This window comes from Drosophila albomicans, chromosome 3 (genome assembly GCF_009650485.2).
Source record: "Drosophila albomicans strain 15112-1751.03 chromosome 3, ASM965048v2, whole genome shotgun sequence".
Taxonomy (NCBI): Eukaryota; Metazoa; Arthropoda; class Insecta; order Diptera; family Drosophilidae; genus Drosophila; species Drosophila albomicans.
The window spans coordinates 39,718,337-39,731,349 of record NC_047629.2 but is presented as its reverse complement, the minus strand read 5'-3'; the positions used below and the strand labels follow the sequence as shown (position 1 = coordinate 39,731,349).

The 13,013-nt window shown below is 39.5% G+C and overlaps 2 protein-coding genes across 8 annotated transcripts in view; both read left to right on the top strand.

Moving 5' to 3' along the window:
* Nucleotides 1–1,784, top strand: part of LOC117569141 (insulin-like growth factor-binding protein complex acid labile subunit) — an 11,048-nt gene extending 9,264 nt beyond the window's left edge. Inside the window, 2 exon segments of the mRNA XM_034250171.2 lie at nt 1–371; nt 374–1,784. The exon segment at nt 1–371 is cut by the window's left edge and continues 60 nt beyond it. Of these exon segments, the coding sequence (XP_034106062.1) occupies nt 1–371; nt 374–925 (923 nt within the window). The 3' untranslated portion in view covers nt 926–1,784.
* Nucleotides 1,785–2,420: 636 nt separating this feature from the next.
* Nucleotides 2,421–12,721, top strand: LOC117567645 (epsin-1). Of its 7 annotated transcripts, none has more exons than XM_052004519.1 (10): nt 2,421–2,543; nt 6,598–6,809; nt 7,440–7,528; nt 7,596–8,254; nt 8,318–8,966; nt 9,029–9,125; nt 9,180–9,442; nt 9,505–9,606; nt 9,946–10,425; nt 11,907–12,721. In XM_052004519.1, coding segments are annotated over exons 2-10 (2,403 nt in total). In that variant the 5' UTR covers nt 2,421–2,543; nt 6,598–6,808; the 3' UTR covers nt 11,970–12,721. The 7 variants fall into 7 exon arrangements, 6 of the variants coding, with proteins under 6 accessions (XP_051860479.1, XP_051860478.1, XP_034103644.1 ...); XM_052004518.1 differs by having other exon boundaries at nt 2,432–2,928; XM_034247753.2 differs by lacking the exon at nt 6,598–6,809 and having other exon boundaries at nt 2,432–2,928.
* The last annotated feature ends 292 nt before the right edge of the window (nt 12,722–13,013 follow it).

Below are 13,013 nucleotides of genomic sequence, written 5' to 3'. Positions count from 1 at the left end.
AGGCGCGCATTCGAGGTCGCTCCAAGTGCTTCGAGGCCGATCAGGAGGTCTGCACGGTGCTTCCGATGCTCTACAAGTTGGAGTTGCCTCCGTGGGTGATGAAGCTGAACATGGGCGAAAACGAGGGCGCAAAACCGATTGTGCAAATGATTTTGCCATCGCCGCTGCTGATTAAGACGAAGGAGGAGTTGCCACCGATTATTGCCACATTGGGGCAGCCGATAATTAATCCTGTTATTCTGGCCGCACCACCGGCATTGCCAATTTTGCTGAGCAGCACCACAGCAGCTGCTCCCGTCGTGGAACCAGAGCCGGAAATCAATTCAACAACAACAACGACAACAACAACAACGACCACTGAAAGAACGACAGCACAACGACAACAACGCTTCCTCCTCTGATCAGTTCGACTCCAATTGCTGCAAGTCCGGAGCTGGCTGCCACTGAAATGGTGACAACCACAGCACCCACAACAACAACCACAATAACGACGACAACCACGAGCACAGCGACGCCCCAGGAGCCCAATGTGGTGTCCCAAGAGGTGCAACTAAATCCGATTCTTGATGTGAACGCAACCGTTGAGTTCCCCTTGCCAGTGGAACAGCCAAAGAACGAGGCCAACGAGGAGGAGCAACTGTTGCAGCTGCAGCCGCCGTTGGTGGCAACTGACGAGGCGGATCAGCAGCATGAACGTGTCGCCGATACGGTGGCCAAGACGGAGTACGAAACTGTTGATTATATTCCGAATGAGGTGGTGAGACCGACGCCGCCGCAGCCGCAGTTGAGCAAATCGAATCTGCTCGAGGAGGATTCGGATTCGCAGTCGAATTCTGTGCACGAGGAATACTCATCGGTGCTGCTCGCCGACATGGAGCATGCGGCACAGAATTTACAAATACCCGAGGAGCCGCCGGAGGAGTGATCCTCGTTTGCAACGAAAACACAAAAAAATAACTCAAAAGAAGAGCACACAATTATTTAAATGTAAAGGCGCTGGTAGGCGGAAGGTGGAAAGGGCGTGAGGCGAGGGAGTGGGCGTGGCAGTGAAACGAATAATTTTCATTTTAAGTTAATTTAGTTTTTATTTTTATGATTTCACGAATTCGCACAATTCGAATTTTGTTATCGATAAATTTTTGAACAGGAAACGATTCGTTGACTCGCAGTTTAGACGCAACAACAATGCGACAGAGATAAATGAAAACAGGACCAACAGGGGACGTAACGAAATGGACTTAAGTTATAAGATGATTTGCTGGGGGGTCAAAAAATCAGAGAGTTTGTCTGGCCTTAGTTACGAATGAGAAAGAGGAAAACGAGGAAGTGGCAGCGTTATCGAGTATGCATACGATTTACATATACGATACAACAACGATATATGTGTACATCGATATATATATATTTAATAACTGTATACACAATATGTACGTTGAAGTTTAAATGTAGGTACTTATAGAATTAAACAAAAACCGAAACAAAAGCAAACAGATCAGAGAGAAAAAAAATAATAAAAGCACAAAAACCGAATCGAAAAATAACAAAAAAAATAAGAAAAGAAAGAAGAAAAACGCATATACATCAAGTTAATGTTGAATAACAACACACGCATATACACTCACACAACCGTAGCAACGCACACACATACACACACACCCACAAACACACACACATATAAAAATATATTGTTGTCAGTTAACAAATGAAATTAGTTTGTAGCGAGTAATTATATAAAAAATGAAATGGTATTCTAAATAAAGTCTTAAATAAAAACAAAATACTCAGTCGCATTTCATCGTTTATCAATATTTTAGATTTAATTTGAATTAAGAAAAATATGACAATTTTAATTTAACAGAGCTCTTAACAGTTCGTAGCAACATACGATAAAGGGTTTGGATTCATTTCATTCATGAGCCGCTTTGAAAATTACTTTTTTCGGCGGTTGCAGCTGGAACTATTAAGCTGGAATATTTAATTGAATATTAAATATTTTTAATTTATACGACTAAATATTTAAAAAAATAAAAATTGTAATATTAAATTACATTTCCACCATTTGTTATTGTTATCGATAGTTGGCAGCACTACCGTAATTATTCAATGGTATTAAAATACTGATTGCAGCTGGGCAACAGTGGGACCATGGTATATGCTACACAGTATTTAGGTACAGATCTTACAATTAATATCGTTTTAAATAAATATTTATAAATAAATAAATATTTATAAATAAATGAAACTTATCACGCTCTTCATCAAGAACTGAAATTAAAGTTTGCGTATTTCTTATAAATACCAATAGGCCTTTTGAAGTGTTACCAGCTACTCAACTTGGTATTCCTTTGGTCTTGGTATACTTCTCCACTTTAAATAGGATATTTCTAAGTTGCATTTGTGGTCACCCTTCTGAGCAAAAACAGAGGCAAAAAAGAAAGCAAACGCAAAGGCAAAAGCCATACAAAACAAGAAAATCATTGCACCGTTCGTATATAATTTTTATTTGGCGTTTTCGTGTTTTGTGCTAAAAAAATAAGAAAAGTGTAAATATCGCCCTATCGTGTACTAATTAATACCATTCGATAAATTGCTGCAATTGCATAGCAAGTTTTGTTGACGTCGCCGTTGTTGTCATCGTCTTGTGACTATCGCGCATTTGAAAAGAAAGTCGTATAAAAATATATAAAACTAACTGGGAGGAGTAGTTGCCGTTGTTTCTTGGGGCTAAACTACAACATACACCTACATACACACTCACATACGAAACGCATACACGCAAACCAACAATAAACACGGACATACAACTGCATCAGCTCAGTGTGGAGTGAGAGACAGTAAGCGAGAGCGAGAGAGAGTAAGAGCGAGAAAGAGAAGTTGCAACTAAAGGGGAAGAGAGTCAGAGCAGCAGAAGAAGAAGCATTGCAGCAGGTAAGCGGACGTGGGCAGCAAACAGCAGTTTGGGGCAAGCATTTCTCTTTAGTTATTTTCTTTCGTTCAATATAATTTTTTTCTTTAGTTTTTTATTGATTTCGTTAAATACAAGTTGCCATTTGTTTATGCACTTGGCAGCCCCAAAAAATACAACAGCAAAACAAACAAGTTAAGCATATTGTACACATACACATGCATATACATATGTACTTTCACATACGTATGCATGTGTATGTGAGTGTGTGGACGTCATTGTTGTCTTGTTTTTGTGCTTTTCTTCGACTAACGGAAGTTGTTATTTTTCTTTCTCTAAATATGTATATAGTACATTATATATATCATTGGCTGTGCGATCTTTTCGTAGTAGTTCTTTTTATTTTTCTTATTAATTTTCTTTTGGTGATAACAGTTTATTTCGCCGGTCCGTTTGTCGCCTGGCGTCACATTGTTATTGTTGTTCTTGCCTCGACGCTTAGTCATACAATAGTGTTGTGAACGAATGGGGAACTGGTTTATTATTATGTTGCCGAGTTCTCCACCACATTACCCATGACTAATGAATGAAGTTTTGGCATATTTCTGTGCCATATCAGTTGCCTGAACAGTTGTGTGTATATATCGCAAGTAGTTTGTGTTTCACAATGAAATCTAATCGCATTTTTCTTTAACTCGTTATCACAATGTAAGCACACCAAGGCAATTCAAACTCGCACACACATACACATTCACACGCCCCATTTTCAACGCCCGCATGAACGACATACATACACGCATATGTAAAAATGCAGCATTAGAGATTCATCTCTTTCGTTCTCTTTGCCGTAAGGTGTAACAGTGAGAGCATTGAGCGAGCAGACGAGAGAGCGAGAGCTGCAAAGATCACTACATGCACAGTGTGACGAACGTTGTGCACATAACAACCTGACCTTCGTTCGACTAGACATTTCCAACCCCACTCCACCCCCCACTGCACACAACACATTATCGATTCCAAAACCACACACATTCGCAACGTTACGCTAAACGATAAATAAAAGGAGAAGGGTTCATAATAGCATTAGGCAACAAACAGCGCAAACAGCTGAGAAATATTTGTGTTCTTGTTATTGTTGCTCTTGCCTCTGCTAATATGCGAGAGAGCAGCGACCGTCACTGTCACTGTCAGTCTGTCTCTGTCACTTGCTTGTCGCCGTCAACCATTTAAATCACATTCGTATCAATTCGCATCACACACGCATATTAAACGGCCAGCGCTCGGCTGTGTCAGTCTCGCTTGTGATCTCGATCTCGCTAAAGCTCTCGTCGGTGTTTGCGGTGCTTCCGCTCGGAATTGTTTTTTGAAAACGACGCGACACGTTCATTGAACCTACAGTGTTAATTTTCAAGGCTCTCCCCCTTTGGAACAAGTAAAACGCAAGCCGTTCAGCTAATGCACATACACCACACACACGTACACATAAATTTTTGGCAATGAAAACGTCGCCGTCGCCGTCGCAACAAAAGTCAAGTGCAAAGAGCCACAACAAAGAAAGCTCCCGTGACACCCCACAGATTGAGTTTGCTCTCTTCCTCTACCAGTGTTGCTGCAGTGTGTGTCTGTGTGTGTGAGAGTGTTTGTGGTTCTATCGCATTGTAGCACACTTGGCCCTGTGTCTGATACTCAAGTTCAAGCAGACAAAACGAATTAGCAAAGCAAAGGCACCTCTCTTTATTTCGCATTTCTTCGACTTCATTTACTTTGGGTTCGGTTTGTTTGTGTGCGTGTGTTTGTGTTTCTGCTCTTTGTTTTTTTTTTTTGTGCCTTTTTGCGCGACATTTAATTGAATTATTTCGTCTCGTCTCGACTCGTCGAAAATAAACAAAAACAAACTAAAGAAACCGCTATCCCACATCACACACACTACTCTTCTTCATCATTACAACTGTTGTGCGGTCAATGAATTTCTCAGATACTTAAGCACACATACATACATATACTCTTACTTGAGTGTATCTGTGTGTGTGTGTGTAAAACGAGTTTCGATTGAGCTTTTGAGTTCATCACGAAGTTTCTTTCGTGCCGGCTTTCAATATGTGTCAAGTGCGTTGCTCGCACTAAGCTGGCGAAAAACAACAACAACATCAACGGACTCCAACCCGTTCTAAATGTTGAAATGTTTGCCTAAGCAGTGTACAATAAAAGCATAAACCTTTGACGTTATTATCTGCTATCTTATCAGTTTTACGTCGTACAATCGTCGTCTCATCAAAGTAGCCTGCGTTCTGAATGCTGAAAACGGTTGTTTGCTTTACTGATTTATTTCCACTTTTCCACTTTAGTTAGCGTTCGTTAGAATTAATGTTTACAAATCAGGAGAAAGACTCATAAAAGTATTTAATTACTTTTGGCTAATTTCATGACTGTTCAAAATACCTGCTCCACATTTTTGGCGAATACCAACGAAATATGGTATACAAAAAATATGATGTGCCGAAAGTACAACTGCATCATAAAAACCTGTTTGCTTAAAGATGATCGTTTGTTATTGAATATTTGAGAACTTAAAACTCTAGCTCGAATTTCGTTTTTGTTCAATTTTGAATGAGCAAAGAGGGCGCGTCGGAATTCTATAAATAACTTGAGCTGCGAGCGATAATTACCAATATTGCCCCAAACTTTCAGAGCTCTAACTTTTATAGTTTCAGAGATCGGGGCGTTTAAACAGATGGATGTAGAGACTTTAACAGTTCGTAATAAGCATTATGGAATAATTTTATTGCGGTTTTGCTGCAACGCATAAAATGCATAATGCAGCTTAGCTGCAATTTTGCCATTTCCCATTTTGTTTTCCGTTCTTTTTGACATTTAACTTCCTCCCCTTTTCTGTTCTACGCTGTCTGTTTGTTGCATTGCTGCGGCTTCTTCAAATTTGCACAGCAGGTGCCTTTGTTTAAAGGGTATATTAGCTTAGTTGAGTGACATTTAACTTAACTAATCAGTGATATATCAAGTTGCAAATGGCTTAGTATATAATATATTGTATATTTGTTAACTTCCAGTATATGCTTGTTCCTAAATGTAATCAGCACATGAAGCTGAGCGCGTTGACTTAGCTTAATTGAGCAACATTTTATTCAACTTATAGTATAGTATATCAAAATACTAATTTTAATGTAGAGTATCTGAGCGTCGACTTTGTTTCGTGTTTTATTCGTACACTTGTTCGCTGTGTTGATACACGTTGCATATTTTGTTTGGTCGCAAATTAAATTACACATTTCGCTATTCGCTTAGTCTCTCTCTCTCTCTCTCTTTGCGCTCTCTCCCTCTCTTTCGCTGCTTAGACTTTCGTCGCCGTCGAAGTCGACGTTCAGGTTTGAACTTGGACCTATAGCGAAAACCGTTCTGTTAAGTCTTTTATACTTTACTTTTCGCGTGTAAATTCGCGTGTCAAAGTTATATTTTACAGTTCTTAATTTTTATTCTGTGAATATATATTTTTTTCGTTTAATTTTTGCACTCACTGCTGTAATTCTTTAAAATAATAATAATACTTGAATCTTTCGATGTGCTTTTACAGTCTGCACTTTTAACAACAACAATAACGACAATAAAAATATTTATCTTATATATGTACCATTTTATACTATGTATTTTGATTGTATTATCTTGTATCTCATACTTAGCTTGCTTTGGAGCACTTAAACAGCAAAAAAACAAAAAAGATCAAAAAAACTAAATACCAAAAAAAGCTAAAGAAACTTGCGCAAAATTCAAGCAATTTAAAAGCAAAAAACACCTATATATAGCAAAAACATATATATAGATCAAAAACAAGCAAAAATATATAGAAAACAAGCTACTCGTATAAGTCAAACGCAATAAACAAAAACGAAAAGTAAGTCTCAATGTTTTCTTTGCATTTCATTTATTAAACACACCGCAAACCAAAATTTATATCTACTATGTATTCAAATGACTCGCAATTAATTAATTATTCACTCACACACAACGCAAAAACAATTTGTACAATGTGAAAAGAAGACGATGGGCAGCTTTTTAACAAAGAAGCAATGTTAAGGACGGAAAGCTACTGGAAAAGCTCAAAGCTCAAGCTTAAAGCACATTAACTGGTCACGCAGTTGTTTGTTTTTAATTTTTGACACAACACAGACACTTTTACACACACAAAAATACACACCAGAAAAAAAATTTAGAAATTAATTCAATCGTTTTGCACCTGACGAATATTTGATGCGCCCCCGTGTGATCTATTGGGAGCTATTTGTTTTTTCGTGTCTGTGTTTTATAATTTCCATTTATTTTTGACATTCATTTCAACACACAGACTTCATTTTGGTAGAGATAAACGTTTAAAACAAAATTAATACAAATTATCGAAACAATTGCAGAGCAGAGCGAATATCTATAGTATTAGAAATACCAGAATAAACAAAAATCTGTAGTTAAAATCAATATCGAATTCATTGCCATGTTAACACGTTTCTCCCATCTTCTCGTCACACAGTGAGAAAACAAAAAGACGATATGCAGGTCAATGTCGCCGGACTACGCAGAAACATCAAGAATCTCGCGCACAACTATTCGGATGCACAGGTAAATGTTTAAACAGATGTTTCATTTTTCTCAGTATTCATTGCTAATACTTCCTCTCTGGTTTCAGGTGAAAGTGCGCGAGGCAACGTCCAATGATCCATGGGGGCCATCGGCCACAATTATGGCCGAAATTGCCGATTTGACGTACAATGTGGTTGCCTTCTCGGAGATTATGCAAATGATATGGAAGCGCTTGAACGATCACGGCAAGAACTGGCGTCATGTCTATAAGGCGCTCATACTGCTCGAGTATCTGATCAAAACCGGCACCGAGAAAGTCGCTCAACAGTGCAAGGAGAATATTTTTGCCATACAAACGTTGCGTGAGTTTGTCTACTTCGAGGAGGGCAAGGATCAGGGAACGCATGTGCGCGAGAAGGCCAAGCAGCTGGTCAATCTGCTGAAGGATGACGAACGACTGAAGAACGAGCGTGTCAAGGCATTGAAAGCCAAAGAACGCTTCGCTCTGCATCCGAGTGGATTTGGCAGCGATGGCTATATCGATGGACCGTCACAGCGAGATCTGCCGCCGGGCTGGCAAGAGGAGCCGCCGAAAAATGCCTCCGAGCTGGAAATGGTGCGACCACAAACCGCTGGCGAGGAGGAGCTGCAGCTGCAGCTTGCCATGGCCATGTCCCGGGAGGAAGCCGAGCAGGAAGAGGCGAAGCGGCGCAGCGACGATGTGCGTCTGCAGCTAGCGCTTAGCCAGAGTGAGCAAGACTTCAAGTGAGTGGTCATAAACTATCTCTTTAATATCACTTAATTAATGAGGATTACTTACTTTTCTAGGGATTCGAGTGGTCGACCTATTCCGGCACCCAAAAAGGAGGAGCCACAAAGCCATCTGCTTGATTTGCTCGACATTTCGCTGGGCGCCACGAGCATTTCGAGTCCTCCGCTAGGTGCTGCCGGTGGCGGCCCCGCTGCTGTTGTTGATCCCTGGGCTGCAGCTAGTCAGCTGCCAGATCCTTGGGCAGGCAACGCTGCGGCACAAGTGGATCCTTGGCATGCGAATGCAGCGCCACCGCGCACCATCATGAGCACAGGCGTGCCGCTGGGTGCAGCCGCTCCGCCAGGCGATGCCTGGGGGCTGCGTGCACAGTCACCGTCGGTGGCGTCAGGCTCCTCCAACGAGGGCTGGCTGCAGACCAATGGCAATGCCAGCCAAAATGGCGCAGCGCGAGCTGCTTCAGCTTCTGTGCCCGTCGACGCTTGGCTAACGAAGTCCACGGCGGGCGTTGGCTTGGCCGCAGCACCAGCACCACAGCGAGTGGCCAGCAATGGCAGTTCAGCAGATCCTTGGCTCACTGAGACGCCGCTTGCGGCAGCACCAATTGCAGCAGCTGCCGCGCAACCAGCAGATCCTTGGGCAACGACACAGGCAACGACAGCAGCGCTCGATGATCCCTGGAAGGCAGTGCAAACGGGCGCCATTAAGGTGAGTGAAGGCGTCGAATTATTTTGTTATTTATTTTAATTATAATTCGATATTGCTTGCAGAAACAATCACCCGACTTCGATGAGTTTGATTTGATTACCAATCGCAATAAGAGTGGCGAACACAATAATTCCAATGCCTCCAATAACAACAATAATGGTGAGTTAAAGATTACTCTAAAATGCACTTTGCTAATCTTTAATTTCATTACAGCTTCGCTGCTGGATGACATGGATCCGCTATCGTCAAATTATGGCAACAACAGCTCAGTGCATCCATCGACGGGCGCCACCGCCAAGAAGCCATTGAAGGATCCGCACTCATTCCTCGGCGAGAACTCGGCACTGGTTAATTTGGATAATCTGATTAAGCCAATTGCGCCGCAAACGCAATCGGGTCTAGTGCAAGCCTACAATCCATTTGCGGACAATGTGATGCCACCCAAAACGAATCTATTCCAGCAGCAGCAGCCAGCCGTGAGTGGACTCCAGTAATCTATAGTGAATGTTAACTAATTAATGTTGTTTACTATTCTTAGGTGCCGTCCATCAATCAGTTGAAACAACAGCCGCCCTTCGCAGTCAATATGAATCAGGATCCCTGGGCGCCGGTTAGCGGTGGCGTCAGTGCAGCATCTCAGGTGAGTCTACGATTGCTGCTAATCTTCTTCGGCAGTGATGGTGAATAGTGTACGAGCGGAGAGTGCGCGCTTAGGCATTTAGTTTAGGAGCATAAGCGTATCATTTAACTTATTGTTTTTGAGGTTCTCTCTACTATTCTTTCTCTCTAATTTGATCTCTAATAATTGTTGTTGGTATTATTTTTTACTTTACTTTTCCAACGATACTCTCGAATACTCTTCTGTTATTTCGTTGTTCATTATCATTTCATTCATGCATTTTGTTACCTTACCTTTCTCTCTTGCTTTGTGCCTTTCATTTGAGCAACTGTTGCATGCAACATTCCAAACCAAAATCAGCCGAAGCAGCCTTTGCGTCCGACCAGCTTGAAGCTGACCGATGACTTTGAGCTGCTGAGTGCGTTCAGTAAACCCGTCTCCCTAACCCCTCATCCCAATCCACAGTCAAGCACGCAAGTTCATAACAACAACAACAATAGCAGCGGCAACAACATGATCAACAACAACAACAATAATGTGATGTATGGCCAGAGTTATTATAGTCCAAGCATTGATAGCATTCGCAACATGGACATCATGGCCGAGACGCCACAACGTTCCTATTTCCCGAGTCCCTCGGCGCCCTCTGGGCCATATAGCAACTATAGCACACCCGGTTATTCCAGCTATACGCAGAGCTATAGCAGCGCTTTATCCGAATCTTTGGCTGAGACGCCAGGCATCAGCATTTCACCGTTGGGCTACAACAATGCAGCACCTCAAGATGTCTTCTATGGCAATTCGAATGCTTCGACAGCTGGAAATCAGTGCAAGCTGGAAGTGAGTGCGAGCAGCTCCGCCTTCTACTCCTCGCGTTGTGTTGTTGTTTTGCCAGTAACCTAAATCCCAAAACAGATTTGCAGTTTGTTTGCTTTGCTTGAGTTCTAGTTCCACTATTTAGTTGTTGTTTATTTACTTATTCACTTTATTTATTGCTTTCGTTTCGTTTTACTATATTTAGAAAATACTTTTCAATGTACTTCTTACAGGGAATGAAACCGATTTAATGTTGATATTGTTTACTTATTAACTACCATATTGCTTGCCTGTTTGCTAGTCTCTAAAAAAAACTGTGCATATCAAGTTTAATTGTAGCAAAGATATATAAACTGACAATTGATTTAATTGCTGGCTCGTTAACATTCGTTGCAAATTGTTGAACTTATCAAAATCAGTTGTGAATGATGTCAGCAGAGATACGAAATCAACGACATTATTAATTATTATTGCTATAATTATTGCGAGCGATATTGATATACAAATGAATAGCTAGATAGGGTCATAGCTAACAGTTATATAGGTGAATTTATTATGAATAGATTCGAGATGGATAAACAGCTTAATTTATAAAATAATAGTTGTTAAGTGAAGCTTATTATAGTACATTCCAGTAATTATTGATGTCATATCCAAGCAAAATCTAACAACTATAAATCTATAAATTAGTTTGTTAACCAATTCTTAATCTATTAAATTGACATATCAAATTTTTATAAAAGGTGCAAGACTTAAATCAATTTATCATTCTATATTTTTGAAGGCAACTGTCAGCAGATCATATCAACAATAAAAATAATAAAAAGTCATTATTAATTTACATATTTAGTTATATTTACAGTCTTGTCAGCACATTCAGTTTACATTGATAACAAATCGTTTTGCTACATTTATTTATAGAATACATTAAACTAATGTCATATGCATAGGCAAATTGATTGACCGTTGATTGAGCGGTTTCATTCCCTGCTTTTTCTCGCTCTCAGTAACAAAAACAAAATCAAAAACACAGACAAGTAACAAATAAGGCGCATCACGTACTCGAGATAACAAAAGCAGCTGCTTTGCCCCCAAATACAGTTGATCATAATCGTTTTCTAATTGTAGCCAACAATGGAGGCTTGGACGCTTAAATAAAACACAAACAAATATGCAAATGCAAATGCAATTGCGCAATGCAATACAATGCAAATGGGTAAAATGTTTTCTTTCGAATGTGCATGCTCTGCTCTCAATATATAATTTAGTACTAAATCAATTCTAAATGTAAATATTCTTATATACGCTTCGACTTCCACACTCTTTGTTGGCGATACGTTTAAAACTAACAACACAAAAATTAAATTAACAAAAAAACTCAACTGTTTACTAATTTAGCTGCTAGATAAATGCATGTAGTTAGTTTGCTTCCTTTCTTTATTTTATTCTTGCATATAACTTATTTAAAGAACTCTAAACTAATTTAATGAATTAAACTTTTGCAGCAAAATAACAACATGCCGTGGATAAAGCCGGAGGCAGCAGCCACAAATCCGTTTCTATCTTAAATGAGAGGGAGTCAATCGTATCAAGCAACCAATCAATCAAGCAGCAGCTAAAGCAGCAACAATAACACATTGTCTGGGTGAAAAGTACTACTACAACAAACAGCAGCAACGGCAACAGCAACAGCAGAAGCAAAAGCGATAATATGAATTAATTGAGATAACTAAATTATATGTAAGAAAGTATTATTAAACTGTAAAATATGTGATTTGTTGTCCAGCTGAATCCGATTGAAATAACAATAACAACAGCATGAACACGAACAACAAAAGCGGCAGCAGCAACAACAACACTACGCTAACTCTGAGTTATGTGCAATCGAACGTTTTCTTAGATTTGTAATAGCTCCATTCAGTAAAATACTACAAAACTGTATAAAATTATAATAACAATAATACTAATAATAATAATTAACAAATTGTAAACAACAGCACTGAGGGTCTGCAGCCTAGAAGAAGACTCAACTCAACTTGTTGTGTCGACTCCAAATCGGATATCCCAAAAAGTTTTGTGGCAGCCTATAATTAATTTATTTCGTAGCTGTTTTGAATGTTGTTGTCAAATGCGAATGAGATATAAACCAAAAACGAAAACACAAAAAATTACAATCCCCAAGAGAACAGTTTATTGAAAGCGATTAAATTGTAAATGTAAATGAGAGATAAAAAGAATTGTTATATAGCTTTAAAAATTTTTGTGCATTGTGAACGAGATGGAATGAGGAAAGTGTAAGAAAGTGTGAGGAGGAAGAGGAGTAGAATTCACCACAACAACAACAAAAACAAACAACATTTTGATTCTTGTGTATGTGCTTTGTAATTGTAACATTTTTAAAAACAAGTTTTTTACGTTTTATGCGGCATTTGTTTATTGTGGCGCGCTTGCACAGCAGCAGCAAACAAAAAACCGAAACAAAAATCTAAATATTTTTAACATACATTGTTTTTTAAATGTTTTTTGGGCCACCTTTAAAAAAACAAAACGAAAAACAAAAATGCAATGCATCTAATTTTTGCTGTTAAACATTTTTTATAGAAAATAGTTTA